The sequence below is a fragment of the Rhinolophus hipposideros genome (genome assembly GCF_964194185.1).
Source record: "Rhinolophus hipposideros genome assembly, chromosome: 9".
Lineage (NCBI taxonomy): Eukaryota > Metazoa > Chordata > Mammalia > Chiroptera > Rhinolophidae > Rhinolophus > Rhinolophus hipposideros.
The window spans coordinates 7,183,762-7,203,031 of NC_138055.1; the positions used below are offsets into that span (position 1 = coordinate 7,183,762).

A 19,270-nucleotide genomic window follows, 5' to 3' on the forward strand; every position below is an offset into this window, starting at 1 on the left:
CAGTAAACAGTAGTAATTTGTAGAACCCAGGACAAGAACACAAATGCCTTGATTTTCTGTGAAGTTTTGAACCCAGATGAGAGCCATAATTCTGGCTGTTCAAATGCACGTGTAGAGCTCTGCCACAGTATTCTCTAGTTTTCCTGTCGCTTGTACACTTTGTATCTATCTCTTGTAGAATATTCATTAATTCCTTGACTGAATTATGTGCTGGGTGCTCTAGGCACTGGGGATCCTATCAGAAGTGAAAGAAATAGAGCAAAGCCCTGCCATGCCCGGACACAGCTTCACCTCACGGTAGGAGCTGACAGTAAACAAGAAAGATGTGCGCTATTAGTGGAGAGAATGTCAGCGGTAGTGAGTGCTGTGGAGAGAACTAAGGCAGAAAGGAAGCGGGGCTGGGGTGGCGCGGACACTGTGCATTTTCTCTTTAAGTCTTTGTACTTCTCGTCTCATCCCTGTGCTAAGCTCTCTGAGGGAGCAAGGCTGCATGTCGTGCCCAGCAGATTCCTGCATCTCAGGGCTGTGGGGACTGATGCTGGAGTTGAACCAGCCTCATCCAGTAGAAGCAGATGCAGGGATTGTCAGCTTAGCCACCGAGACGCCCAGGACCGCCCCAGGTCAGAGCCGGGGTAGCCTGGGTGTGCCGTGGAATGGAGCCTGTGCTGGTTTTTCTTAGTCATTTGTTAAATCTAGAGCACCCCCTGCTGTTAGAAGATGCTGTGGGCTCTGAACTGATCTTTTAAAATGTGAGTTTCTTTTTTATGCTAAGATTAAAAACTTTTATTTTTAAGTAAGTACTACAGTGGCATTTAGAGCTTTCTTCTGGGACTGCTGTTGCTGCCGTCCAGCCCGCCCAGGGTTGGGAGGAGGGAGGAAATACAACGGCCTAGACAGGATAGGGTCATATCTATGCTCTTGCTACTTTTAGCGTCTTATTAACCCTGCGCTCCTACCACAGCCAGCAGCCTAGCAAAAGTTATCTCCTCATACAGTTTCACAGCTGTTCTGAAATTGTAGGGCAGCAGAAGTGAAACTGACCACTGTCTTGTAAATTTCTCTCTTATTGCTGCTGTTCCTTACTTGAAGTGAGTCAGGCCTTTCGCCTTCGTCTCAGGGTATCCGAGAAGACACTTGTCCCCATACTCGAGTTTTAGATGCAGAATTCTCTTAACGATGCCACATTTGTAGAGGATCCTGTTTTGGTCTCCCCACCCTCAGCTTTGTTGGCTGAGTTGAGAGCTGTGGTCCCAGAGATGGGGGCCCCAGAGGTGGGGGCTCCAGAGGTCGGGGGCCCAGACATGGGAGGCCCTAGAGGTGGGGGACCCAGACGTGGGGCCCCAGAATCAAGCTGAGTTCTTGACGGGCTGAGTGAGCCCTTGTCAGCTGCTGGTGTGTGTGTATAGGTGCACCAGGGTCAAACAGACACTCGCTGTGAAGTTCCTTTAGTCCTTAGAGATGAAATTCAAGTTAATTTTAGCAGCACTATTAATATCAGCTAACCTGAAGAAGGAAATGGCACCCAACTAGACGTGTCTTTTTCGTTTAACTGCCCTATTCAGTTTAGTCACTTTGTGATTCCTCAGGAGGTTGAAAAAGTCAAGGGGCCCTGACATGCCGCTCAGCTCCTCCCTGTGTCCCGTCTCCCCGAGAGTAAGGTGAGGCCCCGTAGCTGCTTTGACCGATCAGTGAGGATTGTGTGGCTAACACTCCAGCTAGTGGGTCCAGGGTAGTTTTTAGAGTTATATTCTATGTGTTCACTTTACAGAGCCCAAGCTTAGTTAGGAACAAAGCAACCCAAATTGTTCTAATGGGGTAGCTGAACCAGAAAGATAGATACGTACCCAGATGCCATTCTCTTCTTCATTGCGGCTGATATTAATTGTACTACTAAAATGAAGATGCCTTCTCCACAGTAAACGGTAGACATGGTGCTTCACTAATAAAGTAATTCTTTTATGATTCTTTTCCCAACAGCTTTGAAAAGTCCGGCTGCGTTTCACGAGCAGAGGAGGAGCTTGGAGCGGGCCAGGGTAAGGCGCTGCTCTCTTCCAAGGACCTCCAGAGCCCCTTGCACTGCTGCTCATATTCCTTCCAGTCTAGCGTGCTCCAGGGCCAGCCCTTGCCTCACAGTTCTAGATAGAAAGGTCTGCCTTTTCCACGTCATCCCCATCCTAGCCATCTCCCAGCGTGATGACACGGCACATGATCCGAATGAGTTTTCTCCTTACTCCATTTAAGGGTATGTAGCGATCACTGATCCCCCTCCCATTGCTTTGGAGACCACTACTATTTTCCCATCTTTAATTCCACTTAACCTTTTGTGGATGTTAGGACATGAACACCAGCCATGGAAAAGCTTGCCGAGTGCTGGTCCCTCCACGTTGGTGGCCGCATTGCCCACACCCTCCAGAATAGATGTCTGGGGGGCCAGAAACCCCACTGGTCTCCATATGCCCGGAGCGGCCAGCGTCCGCCTAAGGCTGTGGAAACAGAAGCCGGGCTCCTCTCTGAGCCCAGATTCATGGGGTAGCACCTGGTTTGCTGCCTGTCCCCCATTAGTTTCAGTTCCCTCAGAGGCCTCAGGGGGATAGAATCTGCTGCCCATTGTGGGTGGAGATGGGGAAGTCGCCAAAACACGCTTCCCCTCCCACCCCCTTCACTTTGTGTTTCACATAAAGACGAGGGAAGAGAACCTCCCCAAAGGGAGGCGCACAGGCCGTGGCGCCCTAAGACCCACAGTTCTTTCCAAGACTGAAATATTTACTTCCAAGACTTTTCTTACTGTTTTCTCTTTTTATTTTTTAAAGTTTTCTAAGGAAAATCATGATTTATCTCAAAGTGAATGGGAAGAATGAGGTCATGGGCCCCGGGAACCAAAACAGGAACACAGTGCACTATTTACCACTGGGAGTGTTGGAGAATACAGCGGGGGAGGCAAGGGACGGCACTGCCTGGCCCCCCACCCACTTGTCAGGCTTGGCGCCATTACCTGGACGCTTCTCAAGCAGGCAGGGAGCAAATATGAACCAATTAGAACAGCTGCTATTTTATTGAGCACTTCCATATGTGAAATTATATCATTTTCTTGTTATACTCAAACCAGCTCTTAGGAATTAGATGTTATCTTCATTTTATGGCTGCACCTAGGAGAGATTAACTAACTTGTCCAGCTAGTAAGTGGCAAAGCTGGGACTCAAACGTTGGTCTGTGGGCTCCAGGTGCTTTCTTAATCAGTAAGGTATTCTGCCTCGGCCTTGGCCATTGCTCAGAACTTCAGCTGGCTTAGAAAATACGCCTCCCTGTGATGTGTGTGAAACCCTGCAGTGCCCAATACCTGTTCTGCCGTCTCCTGCGGTAACCAGGGCAGTTTTTCTGCTCACTGCAGATGGGGTGATAGACCCAGAGCGCAAAGCCACTGGAAACCATCCCCTGGGGAGCTCAGTGCCACCCCAGGACCGGCCTTTACTTTTGCTGCAGGCAGTGTGCTCTGGCCTTTGATTTTCTGTCTCAACTGCGCCTTGCCATGCCCTGTCTTATCCTGTCCTATGCTGCTTGTGAACCACTGATGGTCTTGACCTGTGGTTTGAATAATTCTGGTGCAGAGGTTAAGAGCACAGGTTCTGGACTCAGACAGGTTTGGGGTCCAATACACTATAACATGAGCCCCAGGCCGTGGGCTGATTCCGGGACTGTTGAGGAAATGGGTGAGTTTACCTGGAGTCTCAGAAATGCAGAAATGAAGACAATTGAACTTTAAGGAGCTAGAGCAATGGCACCATATATCAAAATTAGTATTCTGTTGGGCAGTCATTCAGAATGAATGGAAAAGTGCTCATGAGATCAGGCAAATTTTTTGAAACAAGATATAAAATTATATTCAGTGTGATTACAACTCTGCAAAATTAAATTTGTCTTCTGCACGGAAGAATGATTAGAAATAAATATCCCAAAATACAGTAACAACAGTGAATGATTAAAATTTTTTATTGTTTTATTTTGTGATTTTCCAAATTTTCTTTGATGAACGTATGTTACTTTTATGACAGTAAAAGTAATAGATTTTTAAAAAATAGTAGTAGTCCATCCTCTGAATGACAGTGGTCTTGACAGATGGACGGTGCCCTGGGCAGGTGCAGCTGGAAGTGGATGTGCCCCCCACCCCCGGCCTCCCCTTGCCTTAGAACCCAGTTGTCTCCAAGCTGAGATCATGGGGGCTGCAGAGGTGACCAACAGCCACAGCTGCTTTGCGGTGCTGTCTGCCATAAGCGTGTGACCTGGATTTGAGAGCTTGGTGTGTTTTTTTCTATAGACAGAGGACTATCTGAAACGGAAGATTCGTTGCCGGCCGGAGAGATCGGAGCTGGTCAGGATGCATATTTTGGAAGGTGCGTTAGAATGGAAATGCTTCTTCATCTAAACTCTCATTCTCACGGTGTGTTCACCACGTCACCACCCACATTTCTTCTTCCCTCTTTCTCATTGCTCCCATTTCTGTAGGCGAGCCTTAACACAGTAAAACAGCAGCGCCGTGGTTGCCACCACGTGTTTTTTGGGAATTCCCGAAGAAGCACAGTCACATTCTTTTGGTTTGGCTGACTTTTTTCTCCTGTGGCCACTTGATGGCCCTGGACCTCGTCATCCCTTGATAAAAAATCCTTTCCACCAAGATCTGTTTTAAAAATGCGTTTGCTTTTCCATTCATTCATTCATTCATTCACTTAGCATTTACTTGAGCACCTGTGATGTACAAGTTAGATACACATACTCTGCCTGGCCCAGGACACGCATCTTTCCACATTCCAATAAAGGAAAGATTTTGGCTGCCGAAAACAGAGTGAATCTATGCTTTTTTTTTTTTTAAGATTGGGGAAGGGGAACAGTGTGTACTTCCAGGACTTTTTCCAAGTCAAGTTGTCCTTTCAGTCTCAGTTGTGGAGGGCGCAGCTCAGATCCAGGTCGAGTTGCCGTTGCTAATTGCAGGGGGGGCAGCCCACCATCCATTGCAGGAGTCGAACCAGGAACCTTGTGGTTGAGAGGATGCGCTCCAACCAACTGAGCCATCCGGGAGCTCAGCAGCAACTCAGCTCAAGGGGCCATGTTCAATCTTAGTTGCAGGGGGCGCTGTCCACCATCCCTTGCGGGAGTTGAACCGGCAACCTTGTGGTTAAGAGCCCACAGGCCCATGTGGGAATCGAACCGGCAGCCTTCGGAGTTAGGAGCATGGAGCTCTAACCGCCTGAGCCACTGGGCCAGCCCAGTCTATCCATTTTTTTGTTCGGTTTTGAACCATCTTTGGGATTAGAAGACAACTTTACTAGTCTCAACCCCACATTTTATAGACAGACACTGAGGTCCAGAGCAGGGCAGTGAATTGTCCTTGTGACACAGCAACCTTGAGGGATAGTAGAGACCACTCCAACGTGTGGTGCCCTGCAGCTCTGTAGCTCCACCTCCGGGAGTCCTCTGGGCCAGCCTGGGCACCGTGGCCATTGTGTGTGACCACACACTGCCCACAGTGGGGGCCCTCCTTCTGTCCTTGTGAAACTTTAAGCCGGGCCACCCTTGTCTGCCTGGGATGCGCTTTGCATTCTGATGGTCTCTGCTCCTTCCCCAGAGGGAAGGAGCCAGGGCCATTCCTACATCCTCCTGCACTCCATTCTCTCCCACGGGCAGAGACCTCGGCTGAGCCTTCCCTCCAGGCCAAACAGTTGAAGCTAAAGAGAGCCAGACTGGCCGATGACCTCAATGAGAAGATCGCACAGAGGCCTGGCCCCATGGAACTGGTGGAGAAGAACATCCTGCCTGTGGAGTCCAGCTTGAAAGAAGCCATCATCGGTAGGAGGCCCCAGCCCCCGGTGGGCCCACAGGCCAGACGCAGGGGAGGGCCCGGGGCTTCCTGCTCTTGGACTTCCTGCTGAGGCTTGGGGCCTGACGTGCAGGATGCGAGCCGGCTAAACAGGTTGTGTTGGCGTGGGATAGTGCGAGGCCGCAGGGAGCCGCCGACAAGTAACGGTAACACCTTCACGTCTGTGACTCGGGCTTCTTCCTCTCACCGCGTAGGTGGACGTCAGGATCACAAATCTGTACCTTAGTGTTTCTTTCTGTTAGTGAAACCTCTTCCTGGAACTAGCACTTTCCACAGATACTTCACTCTGCAGATACTGACTGAGCCAAGCAGTGGGCTAGGTGTTAGGACCACAGCCCCACAAGGCAGACAAGCCCCCTGTCCTTAAGGAGCTCACATCTAGGAGCAGATACAGGCAGGTAAATGGGCAACAGTAAGACAGAGGCAAGAGCCGTGCTGTGCTGGTGGGGCACACACAGAGAGGGCCCCCCAACCCGGCCCAGACAGTGGGGTACAGTGTCAGAGGAGGTGACAGCCAAGCTGGGGCTCCAGGGTGAATAGAAATGAAAGTGTGTGCAGCGGAGAGAGCCGCGTGGACATGGAGCCGCAGGAGAGGAGAGAAGGCAGGAGGTGGGCAGAGGCCAGGACGTGCAGGCCAGTGTGCCACGTTGCAACACAGTCCCTTAGATTTTGCTCATTGTGGGCCCTGACGTGTCTTCTTTGCTGCAGTGGGCCCGAGACCTGGACCCAGGTGGGGTCATGCGTCCCTGCTCTCATAAGAAGAAGGCTCAAGTGCTCCCCTACAGCGAGGTAGCTCTTTGGGCAGGAATCACGGGAACCATGGGCAGAGCCCAGGCACGGCGAGTTGGTCCCTGAGCCCTGGGTCAGAGGAGACTGTGGTTTCTAGGTCTGCACTGCACACAGTGGTGTGATTGTGTGGCAGTGCAGGAAGTAGCCACCCGCCGGAGGCTGGCACACCCTGGCACACCCGGGGCCCCTAATAGCACTTTTATTTTATTTTTTAAGATTTTTTTTATTGGGGAAGCGGAACAGGACTTTATTGGGGTACGGTGTGCAGGACTTTTTTCCAAGTCAAGTTGTCCTTTCAATCTTAGTTGTGGAGGGTGCCGTTCAGCTTCAAGTTGTTGTCCTTTCAGGGAGTCGAACCGGCAACCTTGTGGTTGAGAGGACGCGCTCCAACCAACTGAGCCATCCGGGAGCTCAGCGGCAGTTCAGCTCAAGGTGCTGTGTTCAATCTTAGTTGCAGGGGGTGGAGCCCACCATCCCTTGCAGGACTCGAGGAAATGAACTGGCAACCCTGTGGTTGAGAGCCCACTGGCCCATGTGGGAATCGAACCGGCAGCCTTCAGAGTTAGGAGCACGGAGCTCCAACCGCCTGACCCACCGGGCCGGCCCCCCTAATAGCACTTTTAATTTACCGCTTTGCTCTGCCGTTCATCCCGTCTCATCTCAGTGTTTTCCTACCCAGATCTTAACCACATTCCACCACTGCCCCTAGTTACAGGCCAGTGTTTGGGCCAAGGTCAGTTCTGGACTCTCCAGCCGCCAAAATCTGATAAATGTTTGCCGAGAGTTGGCAATGTGCCAGGTCCCTTGTGAGGTCCTGCAGTGACAGAGACGAACAAACTGTGATGCTGCCCTGAAAGGATTCAGTCTGACAGGTGAAGACTGATGTATAAGCAGTGGTTTCTGAGTCTGGCTCCCGAGCGGATGCCAGCATTGTGTGGCAGAAAGGCCATGTTCGTGTGACATTGTAGCTGAGTCACCTGGTTTGCAGGTCAAGAGCAGGCACGCCTGGGGAGACGCATGGAAGGGCTGCACTGTTAGCAGTGGCTTTCATTCCAGACCAGCTGGCAGCTGCCGAATGGACAACATACAGTAATGGGGAGTGGGTGTCGGGTGCCATGGAGCTCAGAAGACGGGCTGAGTTGGGGACGTAGCACACATGACATGGCACCTTGGGCTTCAACCTGAAGGGCGAATCAGTTTGCCAAGTAGAGAAGTACGGAAGGATGTTCCAGGCAAAGGGATCAGCAGGGGCAGTGGTTCTGGAGGAGCCCAGCGCGTTTCAGGACTGGGAGTAATTTAGTTTGGCAGTGAGATCATCACCAGTGACTTGGAGAAAGACGCATTTGCCGGCAAAAGGCACATGATGTGGGCTGAGGAATGAGTGGGAGGTGAGGAGGCGGTGACAGCAGATGTGGTCCATTTGTTCAGGAGGTGAGTGGGGGAGGCAGGGAGGGAGAGGGTGGTTAGGAAAGATGTTTAGACTGGGAGTTGTGAGCAGGCTTATGAGGATGAGGACGTGGGAGCAGGAGGCAGTCCGACCTGGGCTGAGGGGAAGGTTTCATTTGCGAGGAGGGAGACGAGACCGTTCTAAGCTTGCTGAGAGGACAACATGGAGGGAGCTTTCCAGACCACCTCATCTCCCGCAGTCACTTGCACACACTCAGACCCTTTCATCCACGCCACCCAGGTGACCTGTAAGATTAATGTCAAGGCCCCCTCCTCCAGGAAGTCTTCCCTGAGCCTCTCCTCAGTGTCCCCTCAGCACCAGTGTTTCCCTCTAGCAGAGCATTTACTGTGCTCCAAGGCGACTGGGCCATAAACTCCCATAGGGCGGGGACCCTGTCTCTGTACCTCTCCCTCGTGCGCCCGGCCCACACTGGGCCACGATACAGAGAAACAGACTCTGCAGTGGCCCTGCCTGCACTGGTCCATCGGCTGCTTCAGTGTGGCCAGCAGCTTCCTTGGTTTTGAACGGACCCAGGGTGGAGCCCCATCATGTGGCTACTGTCCCATAGCAGGTTGCCTCGCTGGGAGTAGGGAGTCGTGGGAGAAAATGAAGATGTGTGATTGGCATGAGGTCCATGGTGGTCAGCGGTCTCCGTCCCTCCGTGCGCTGCACGCACGCGCCTGCTCGGACGGGAGGGGGAGGTGTGAGCCGGCCTAGCGGTGGGCATTCCTTGCTCCATCACCAGAGTCAGCTGTGGAGGGCCAGGCTCAGGTCCTGGACTCGGGGGAGAGCCTCCGGTTATGGCTTGGGGGCAGGCAGGGAGAGTCTGCTGGGAGAGTTTCCAGCTTGTTCTTGTTCCCTTTCTGTGGTCGTCCCACCACAGCAAATTTCCCAGGTGTGGCCGGCAGCCTGCCTCTGTGCCGTGGCCACGGCCTGGGTTCCTCCTGCGTGCACAGCAGGCCCGTGCAGAGCCTCTTTCCCCGACAGAGCTGAGGCGGGCTTGTGACGTGGATCTTTTGAAATATCCTCCTTGCTTCTGTTACCATCTTTCCTTCTCTCTGTGTCCTGGGATTTCCACACTGGGACCCTGCTCCTCCTGCCTGTCCCTCCCAGCCTGGCCCCAGCCCGTCCCAGGAACACCTGCACTCAGGCCATCTCAGCCCAGGGCGGGGAGGCAGTTGTAGCCAGCAGGTGGGTTTTCTTCTAGTGACCTTGGGTCTCTGGGAGTCACTGGCCGCTAAAGGGAGGTCACCGTACTTCCAGGGGTCTTGTTTCGCCTGTGCAGGCAGGCATCCCTTTTCCAAGAGGCTCCGTAGCCTGTTCCTGGCCTTTGGGGAGTTTAGGCTGCCCAGGGGAGGAGCTGCACTTGCGAGGCTGTTAGCTGTTCTCCTCAGGTCCGTCTGTGCAGGCCCAGAGCCCTCACTGCAGCGCCCACAGCTGCTGGGGGAAGAGGCAAGTTTGGTGCAGCTACGGCATGGAAATAAACTACCTTTAACAGCAGGGAAACTGAGATGGAGAAGTCAGCAGGCAAGAGGGAGGGAGGGGAGAACTTGACTTTGAAGACTGAACACAGTGCAGAGTTAAAAGCAAGAGGATAGAGATCGGGCCTGTTCTTGCCCAGGGGAGCACTTTGCGCCCCAGTAGGCTCTTCCCAGCCTCTGGTCAGGGTCAGGATGAGCTTTCCTAGAGTTCTTTTGGACCCAGCAGGCAGGTTGGCTGCAAGTCTCCCTTTTCCTGTCTGCCTGGGGCATGGGGTCCGAGGGAGCTGGAGGGCCAGCACCTTGCTGGGACAGCCTCTGGCCCTCCGTGGGCCGGACGTGGAGTCTCATGCTGGCTTTGGCTTTCAGTGGGCCAGGTGAATTACCCGAAAGTAGCGGACAGCTCTTCCTTTGATGAGGACAGCAGCGATGCCTTATCCCCTGAGCAGCCCGCCAGCCACGAGTCCCAGGGCTCGGTGCCGTCACCCCTGGAAGCCCGAGTCAGCGAGCCACTGCCCAGTGCCACCTCTCTATCCCCCACTCAGGTGAGCTGGTCTGCTCCACACGTCCCCCTGCTCCCGGGGGCCCCAGACTTGCTGGAGCTGCACGTCGTGAGGTTCCTGCTTGGCCAGGAGGGACGGGGAAGTGGACGGGGGTTGTCCTGATGGCTCGGGAGCTGGCTGTTGGAGTGCTGGTGGTGGGGAGGGAAGGGAGATGGCAGCAGACCCCCATTTCAGCCACCTCAGCCAGCCTAGCCTGGTCGCAGGTGGAGGAGCTGGGCTGCCTGCATTAGAGCCAGAAGCCTCCCTGGCCTACCCCATGGCCACTCACTCAGAACAGCCCTCTTTTCCTGTGTTCAGTTCCTTGCCTAGTCCCCCCCCCCCCCCCCCGCGACTCCCGCCATCGTGGGAGCTGCTCTTCTCATTGCCCTGGTCTTTCCCGTCGTTGGCCCCTCACAGTGTTGGTGTCCCAGGAAGTGACTGCCACCCACCTCCGGGCAGGCCAGGGCTGGGATGCACTTCCACCTGGAGATGGCCACACCCTCGGGAGCAGCCAGGAAAGGAGGGTGTCCTCACTTCCCCCTTCTCTTTCAGGTTGTGTCTCAACTCCCAGTGGGCCCAGATTCCGGAGAAACGCTTTTCCTGGCAGAGCAGCCACCTCTGCCTCCCAGCCTCACCAACGGAACTGCGGTCCCCGCCGCCAAGCCCCCGCCCACGCTCATTAAGGTACCGTCTCCAGCGACTGCCCTCCCTTCCCCATGCGCCTGGAGCCCTGCCGTGACTTCATCCCCGTGTGGGGACAACTGCAGGGGAAGGGGGTGTAGCTCTCCCCCTGGTCAGGGCCCGGCGAAGGGCACTGAGGTGATGAGGGGGTGCTTTCTGTTCATTTACTGAGCGCAGTGTGCCAGGCCCTGTTACTGCCCTCCCCGTGGGAACATGCTCACCCGTCCTTTCTGGGTCACTGACAACCTTGTGCGGCAGTAAAGAGCCCTGTTCTACAAATGACAAAACTGAGAAGTGGAGTCACGGGCGTTTGTTTTTCTTCTCCAAGGCCTGACCTGAAACACCTGAAGGGGCAGTGGGTACACCATCAACCCCCCAAGATACCTGTTGGGGACCTTGTATGGGGGACAGTGTGCCGCTGAGCGTTCCCACCTGCCCTGCAGGTCTCTGCAACCTCAGCCCGCGCGCTGCCCCCACTGGCTTCCCTGTCTGGTCTTATTCTCTAGTCCCCCCCCAACACACACACACAGACCCTGCGCCCCCGGCCAGTGTCTGGCTGTCCAGGGTCCTCTCTGGCTGTCGCCAGCCTCCTGCCCTCTCACCTTAACTGAGCCCTTGCTGTGCCTCCCAGTGTTGCCTGCTGGTTCCTGGGGCTCCCTGACGCCTCCTGTGTGGGGCCCCATTTGCACGGCCTTCACGAGGCCCTGATGTCACAGGAAGCTTCGTGGCTTCCCCGTCCCAGAGGAGGCAGCCAGCACCTCCTGCCGGGTCACCTGTGCTCGGCCGCTCCAGGCCTCTCCCTCAGCAGGCACCTCTCGCTACTGTGGGCTATTCCTGACTGGCCACAGATGTCAAAGTTTTTCCCCAAAATTCCTCCCTCAAATTTGTGCCTTCCTTTGACCACCACACATTTGAAAGAGTAGTGTGTGTGTTATTTGTCTGCACTTCCTCTCCTATGGGGAGCGGCTCAGCCTCTGGCTGGCTGCCCAGCCTGCATCTGCCTATGACCCCCGTGGGCCGTGCTTCTCTCCTGCTTTCCCTCACCTTCCATTTTGGCTGCTCCTCGTCCTTACGCACTCGCTGTGGGGTGCTCCCAAGGCCCAGCCCTTGGCCCCTGTCCCCGCCCCGGTCCCTTGCAGCTCCTCTGCTCCGCAGCCTTGCCCTCGTCCTCTCCGTGCCCGTGTCCACGCACTCGGGTCTCTGCAGCTCCCTGCCTCCGCCCTGTGCCCATGCTCCTGTTAGGATGGAGGATGGAGCCGAGGACCCCTTCCCCGTGCAAACGGGGCCCCACACAGGAGGGCGTCAGGGAGCCCTAGGAACCATGTAGCCACTGTCATGGCCAAAGCTCAAAACCATAGACGAGCTGGTCACCTGCCACGTGCTCCCCTTGTCCATTCTTCCTCTATAATCAGTCACCTGTGCATCGGTCCCCACTGCCACTGTCTCGCCCCTGCTCAGAAACGTGCAGGCTCTCCCTGCCCTGCCTGGCACTGCCCTGCGGGCTCTTGCCCTCATCCAGCTCCACCCTTCCTGACCCACAGATGGGCCTCCCAGGTGGGACCCGCTGGCCCTTCCTCGTCCACCTGGTCCTCAGTGGAGCCCACTTGGTGAAGGAACAAGGGCTTTTGGAGTCTTGGGTTTGGGTCCTAGCTTCTTCACATGGTGAGATCAAGCTGCTGTGTGACCTTGGGCAAAGTGACTTCTCTGAGCCTGTTTCCTGATTTTCAAGTCGACTTGCTCGTTCCTGCCCAGCAGGGTTCCTGTAGGTCTGCCTGACATGGTCTTTGTAAAGTACCTGGATGGCACAGGCCCCCCAGACCAGCTGTTTTTACCTTCTTGTCATGTTCGCCTTTGCTCGGGGTGACGGTGACATCTGCATTTGGCTGATTTTCCCTCCAGCCTAGGAGCTGCCTCCTCTGTCAGCCCTTGCCCCCTGCTTTGGACGCCTCTGGGCACTGAGGAAGCTTCTACTTTTGGATGGGGTGCAGTCCAGTAGGGGGAGGGTAGAACCGGGCAGGGTGGGTAATGGTGCCTCCTCCGAAGCCACTCCCGTTGTGGGGGCAGGGCCACCGGCTTCCCGCGTGGGGGCCTCAGAGAAGCCCCAGTCTGCCCCTGACGTGCTCTGTGTCTCCCGTGCCCTCAGCAAAGCCAACCCAAGTCTGCCGGTGAAAAGTCGCAGCGCAGCAAGAAAGCCAAGGAGCTGAAGCCAAAGGTGAAGAAGCTGAAGTACCACCAGTACATCCCCCCGGACCAAAAGCAGGACAAGGGGGCGCCGCCCATGGACTCCTCCTACGCCAAGATCCTGCAGCAGCAGCAGCTCTTCCTGCAGCTGCAGATCCTAAACCAGCAGCAGCAGCAGCACTACAACTACCAGACCATCCTGCCCGCCCCGCCCAAGTAGGAGCCCCCCCCCCCGCCCGCTTGTCCCACTGCACGTGCCCCGACACGGGCAGAGGCCAGGTCCGGGGTGGTGAACCCCAGTCTTCAAGGGCCCTTTGGTCTGGATCCTGTAAGAGTGGTCCCCAGGCGGGGCCTGTACGCACGGCCCTCAGCTCAGGCCCCTCGGCTCAGGCCCATCTCTACTCAGCCCTGCAGAGGCCAAGGGGAGGCCTTCCCTGCTGCTCATTTCTGCCCTCTCTTCTCAGGCCGGCAGGTGAGGCTCTGGGAAGCGGCGGGCCGCCCCCCATGCGCAGCCTCTCCTCCACCAGCTCCAGCTCCAGCCCCGGCGCCTCGGGGCCCAGTGGGCTGGCTCGTCAGAACAGCACCTCGCTGCCCGGCAAGCCGGGAGCCCTGCCTGCCAACCTGGACGACATGAAGGTAGGTGGTCTTCCCAAGGTGCTTGTTTCCAGGGAGAGCAGCCGGCCCCGGACCCTGCGGTCAGGAAAGGCAGAGCGGCGCTCCCACGTCTGGTCTCCTCCAGCTCTGCGGCCTGCCTGGCCCTGGTCATCCGTGCCATAAGCCTTGGCCTCGTGGTCATTACCACTGGCGCCATCAGCCAGCATCTGTCCAGGGGCTTGGGGCTTAGGAAGCCCTTGTCTGCCTCGTACCTTCTTGGCCTGACAGTGCAATGTGAGAAATGGGGTGCTCCCTCCACTTGAGGGTGAGCTAGCCTGGCGGTGATCCACTCTAACACCCCCACGTTTCCCACTGCCAGTCAGTGTCCCTCCCGCCCAGTCTACCTGGGAAGGGAGTGGCCAGTACCCAGGGCAGGCTCTGCCCGAGGCCCCGGTCGGGTGGGGGATCATACCTGGGGCCCGGCCTGTGCTCCGTGTCCGGATCAGAAGATGCAATGGACCAAATTCTCCCTCGAGAGTTTGTCCTCTGAACCAGGGTGGCCCCTCCTGAGTCGTGGCCTGATGCCAGCAAGACACAGCTCTCACTGGGGCATTTGGGCACAGGCTTCGGAATCCATCAGACCTGGATGTAACTCCTAAGTCTGCTGCTCACTTGCCATGTGATCTTGAAGAAGTTCTTTTGCTTTTGTGACCTCAACGTTCTCTGTAAAATCCAGTCCGGTCAATGAAGCGTTTATTGAACACCAGGCACCTTGCTAGGGCTGGGGCAGCTGAGGGCCTGTTGTGCCAGGCGTGGGCGCGAGGTGGGGAGCATTTTAACCAGGCCCTGGTGTGGTGAGGATGAGGAAAGGGACGGGGCTGGGCCTGGGGGTGCGCCACTCGCCCTCCAGGGCTGTGGGCCGGGCAGGGTTGCTGGTATGAAGTAGTCAGGGGGGCCCCCGGCAGGTGAGGCCTAACAGACAAAAGCTCGTCCCTCCCCTTCCCCTCATTCCCTGTTTGGCCTCCTGCCTGGACCCAGTTCCCTTTGTCCCCTGCTGCCCTGACTCGCCACGTCCTTGCAGGTGGCGGAGCTGAAGCAGGAGTTGAAGTTGCGGTCACTGCCCGTCTCGGGCACCAAGACAGACCTGATCGAGCGCCTGCGTGCCTACCAAGAGCAAGTCAGCCCTGCCCCAGGAGCCCCCAAGGCCGCTGCTGCCCCCTCCATCCTGCCCAAGGCTGGCGAGGTGGTGGTCGCCTTCCCGGCAGCCCGGCTCAGCACGGGGCCTGCCCTGGTGGCAGCAGGCCTGGCCCCAGCCGAGGTGGTGGTGGCCACGGTGACCAGCAACGGGCTGGTGAAGTTCGGCAGCACGGGCTCCACGCCTCCCGTGTCCCCCACCCCCTCAGAGCGTTCCCTGCTCAGCACTGGCGATGAGAACTCCACGCCCGGGGACACCTTCGGAGAGATGGTGACATCACCGCTGACCCAGCTCACGCTGCAGGCCTCGCCCCTGCAGGTCCTTGTGAAGGAGGAGGGCCCCCGGGTGGGGTCCTGCTGCCTGAGCCCTGGGGTGCGGGCGGAGCTGGACGGGCGCGACAAGGACCAGATGCTGCAGGAGAAGGACAAGCAGATCGAGGAGCTGACCCGCATGCTCCGGCAGAAGCAGCAGCTGGTGGAGTGGCTGCGGCTGCAGCTGGAGCAGGAGAAGCGGGCCCAGCAGCCCACGCCCGCCGCTGCGCCCAGCCCCGCTGCCCTGGGCATCCCCGTGAAGCAGGAGAACAGCTTCTCCAGCTGCCAGTTGAGCCCACAGCCTCTGGGCCCCGCTCACCCCTTCAGCCCCAGCCTGGCAGCCCCCACTGCCCACCACGTAGACGCTTGTGCCCCGGTGCCGCCGGCCGTGGTGGTGAAGCAAGAAGCCGTGCTGCCCGAGCCGGAACCCACGCCCACGCCCACGCCCCAGCTGCTTCTGGGCCCACAGGGCCCCAGCCTCCTCAAGGGGGTCACTCCTCCCACCCTCATCACTGACTCCACAGGGACCCACCTTGTCCTCACCGTGACCAATAAGAACGCGGACAGCCCTGGCCTGGCCAGCGGGAGCCCCCAGCAGGTACCGGGGTGTGGGTGGGCAGGGGCCACAGGGGGGTGCGAAGGTCCTAACGACAGCCCTGTTTACCAGGCGCTCCGGGGCTGGGCACGGAGGGCCTTGTTCCTTTAATCTTCCCTTCACTTTCCAAAATGAGGGATCGCTGTCCCTGTGTTACCAAGGAGGATGCAGCGACCTGGGAAGGTTAAGGGACTCCACGACCCCAAAGCCGTGAGGGTGGCATCAGTGACTGCCCACCTCTGGCCGTTGATGCTGGAACATTTCTTACCCTGGCAGAGGGCTCCTGAGCAGCCCCCACCCAGGCCGGGCCCACTCCTCCCTCTGCTCCGGGGGAGGGGCAGAGAAGCCCCTCAGCTTGGGAGCGGCTGTGGGCTCAGCCATCTGGCTCGGGATCTTTGGGGGGGCGCTGGGGGCGGTGGGCTGAGCCGGTGGGCTGGTGCAAGCTCCACTCCTCTCCCTCCCCGCAGAGGGGCCAACTGTCCCACGCCAAGGTGTCACTCTCACAATTGTCCCAGACCCTCCAGCCAGCCTGGTGCAAAGGTGGGGTTGTTTCAGGCTTTGTGTGGCTCCTCAGCCCTGGAGAACTCCGGATGGAAGGGACAGTGGCAGGAACCAGCCACCTCAGGAGGGGAGTGGAGGGCCCTGAGCAGCCTCAGGCAGAAAGGGACGAGGCGGAAATCAGCCCAGAGCCCCTCCCTCTCCCATGTGGCTTGTAGCACATCCCAGGCAGCCAGGCACCCCAGCCTACCTCACCCCTGCAGGGTCGGAGGTCAGGGCCTCCCCTGCCTGTGTCCCCTCCCCCCGGAAGCCAGTGCAGCCGCCAAGTTGTCCTGGCCTAGGAGGTGGGCGCCTCCTGCCGTGTGCCCCGCGGCCTGCTTCCTCAGCCCGACCACTGCCTCTCTCGGCTCTCCTGCCAGCCCTCGTCCCAGCCCGGTTCTCCAGCCCCTGGCCCACCAGCCCAGATGGACCTGGAGCGCCCGCCACAGCCCCTCTTTGGGACTCCTACTCCTCTGCTGAAGAAGGAGCCACCTGGCTATGAGGACGCTGTGACCCAGCAGCCCAGACAGCAGGTGAAGAAGGTAGATTGAGGCCTGGCCGGGGTGGGCGTTGCCTGGCTGCTGGGCTGGGCTCCTGCCGGCCCGAGTGCAGCGGGAGGCTAGAGGTAGGCAGGAGCCCATCTTGGGGGGCCCAGGAGTCTTGGGGCGCGTGCCAGTCGCCCAGGCATGCCAGGGCCTGGCCCGACCAAGTGGGTGTGGGCTCCGGGCGCCTGAGCACCGGCCAGGGCCCAGCTCGGGCAGACGCTGGGGCCTGTGGTAGAGCTTCATCTTTCTTTTTTCCCCCCATTTTTGTTCCACAGGAAAATGGTTCCTCGAGCCAACAGATGGATGACCTGTTTGACATTCTTATTCAGAGCGGAGGTAAAGCCCAGACCCCTGAGCTGTCTCCCCACCTCCCTTCCTTCTCCATAGGCGGTTTCCTGCCCGTGGGGAGTCTGTGTGGTTTGCTTTGGTTATTGGTCACTTAATGGGCGATAGTCCTTGTACTTCAGACACCACAACGGCGGAGACGCACCCCACCTCCAGGGCCTGGGCAAGAATGGGGGGCCGGGGGGAACGGGGGGAGCTGGGGAGTTGTGCGGCCTCAACACACGTTCGCTTTACCAGCACCCACTGCCTGGGCGGCAGGCACTGTCCCCGCAGCCCAGGACATGGCAGTGAGCCCAACAGTGAATGCTTTTGCCGGGAGATGAAGGACAAGCTAAGGAAATGCCATGTTAGAGAGGGGTACACCACGGAAAGTCGGGAAGGGAAGGGTCTCGGGTCCCCAGGGGATGGTCAGGTGCCGCCGTCAGCAGTCCAGGCAGGGCATGAGTGCCATGCAGGGTGGACGGGCTTTGACTGGGTAACACCAAGGCCCGCCGCACAGCTTTGAGGAAGGGCACGACCAGGGAGACCACGGTCGTGACCCAGGCGGGGGTCTGGGGCCTGGGAGGTGGCAGCCGGGTGGGGAAGGCGGGAGTTGGTGAATTGGGAGTGCCAGCTTGATTTCCCTCGGGATTAGGCATGTAGCAAGGGCAGGAGGGCAGCTGAGGATGACTCCAAGGGTCTCAGCCTGAGTTACCAGGAGGGAGGTCCTGGGGACGGTGGGGGGCGCATGGGTGCAGTGCCAGTTGGGCTTAGATATGTCCCCAGACAGGAGGAGCCACCCAGATGGCCCAGGTGAGGGCGGGGCGAGGGCAGGAGGTGGCTGTTGGTGTCCTGATCGGCTTTCAGAGCCATGCGGCTGGGTGAGCAGACGAGCCATGGGCCGAGGGGCAAGTCCTGAAGCAACGGGCTGCTGATGGCAGTCAGGGATGACGGGTGGCCATCAGTGACCTCAGCCAGTGTGCTGTGTGGGACCGTCGCAAGTTCCTGCGGAAGTGGGTTGAAGAGGGTCAGGGGCAGCGGGAGACAGCAGGTCTGGAGAGCTCTCTGCAGAGGGTTTCCTGCAAAGGGAGCAAAGAAAGGGCAGCACATTTGCGTGCCAGTGGGACGACCTGGTGGTGAGCAGAGGGGAGCACGGGACGTCACGGGTGGCGGCTGCAGGAAGGAGGGAGCTGCAGGAGGTGGCAGCTGTGGGAGTATGGGAGCTCTGCTCTCTCCACGGCTTTGCCTGCCAGGAGGTGGGAGGAAGCGAGGCACAGCCAGAGGGAGAGCTCAGCCATGGAATGGCTCACTTGAAAATGGTGAGTTTTATCTCCGTTTTTAAAAGAGCTCAGTAGCTGACATGACTCTGAGGTCACTGTTCTGATGTTAGGGAGACACCCCGGGGGCTGGGGGCTGCAGTGGACCTGAGGTGCATTTCTGACAAGGGCGGGGGGCACTGAGGCTGCTGGGCTGGGCAGGGCAGGGCAGTGCTCCCGGGCAGATGGGAAGGCTGGGGCCCAACTCAGCAGAGGCCTGCCGGTGAGTGGCCTGGCGGTGAGCGGCCGGAGTTGTGGTGTCCAGACAGGAAGTGAAAGTGGGAGGGGTGAGGCTGCCCAGAAAAGAGATTGTGCAAGAGCAGAGAGGGAGCCGGCCTGGAGCGTTAGCCGTGGGCAGATGGCAGAGAAAGGAGTCTGGGGGTGCTGCTTGCACCCAAAGGGACGCTGACTAGTGGCCAGGGAGGTGGCAAGGATGTCAGAAGGGCATTTGGATTGGGCGGGTGGGGCCAGCAGGATCCTCACTGGTGGCAGTTGGGCAGGTTGACAGGCAGGCTCGGAGGGTGCTGGTCATTTGGTGACAGAGGCACGTCCAGCTGGGAGGGGAGACTGGGAGGGAGGACAGGATCTAGAGGGTCAGGGAACAAGCCTGGTTTCGGCATAATTTTTTAAATTGTGGTAAAATATACATAAAACCTGCCATTCTGACCACTTTTAAAAGTACGGTCCAGTGGTGTGAAGTACATTCATTGTGTAACCATCGCCACCGTCCGTCTCCAGAGCGCCATCACCCTGCACTGACTCGTTTGCCCACACGCAGCCCTCCCACTGCCCTTCCGTCTGGTCACCTTTGTTCTCTTCTGCTTTCTGTCTCCTGGGTTTTGACTGCTCTGGGGACCTCACGCAAG

The 19,270-nt window shown here is 57.7% G+C and overlaps 1 protein-coding gene across 9 annotated transcripts in view; it reads left to right on the forward strand.

Annotated features, from left to right (window-relative positions):
- Nucleotides 1-19,270, forward strand: part of MRTFA (myocardin related transcription factor A) — a gene marked incomplete at its 5' end in the record, with an annotated part of 176,073 nt that overhangs the window by 154,476 nt on the left and 2,327 nt on the right. For 6 of the 9 annotated variants that reach the window (XM_081058622.1, XM_081058617.1, XM_081058620.1 and 3 more), the window contains 10 exons: nucleotides 1,978-2,033; nucleotides 4,313-4,388; nucleotides 5,677-5,838; nucleotides 9,953-10,128; nucleotides 10,678-10,809; nucleotides 12,950-13,203; nucleotides 13,452-13,623; nucleotides 14,663-15,685; nucleotides 16,600-16,761; nucleotides 17,040-17,100. In XM_081058622.1, coding sequence (XP_080914748.1) covers nucleotides 1,978-2,033; nucleotides 4,313-4,388; nucleotides 5,677-5,838; nucleotides 9,953-10,128; nucleotides 10,678-10,809; nucleotides 12,950-13,203; nucleotides 13,452-13,623; nucleotides 14,663-15,685; nucleotides 16,600-16,761; nucleotides 17,040-17,100 — 2,274 coding nt within the window. The remainder of the gene's footprint in view (nucleotides 1-1,977; nucleotides 2,034-4,312; nucleotides 4,389-5,676; nucleotides 5,839-9,952; nucleotides 10,129-10,677; nucleotides 10,810-12,949; nucleotides 13,204-13,451; nucleotides 13,624-14,662; nucleotides 15,686-16,599; nucleotides 16,762-17,039; nucleotides 17,101-19,270) is intronic. The other 3 variants (XM_081058616.1, XM_081058621.1, XM_081058623.1) reach the window with 1 other exon arrangement.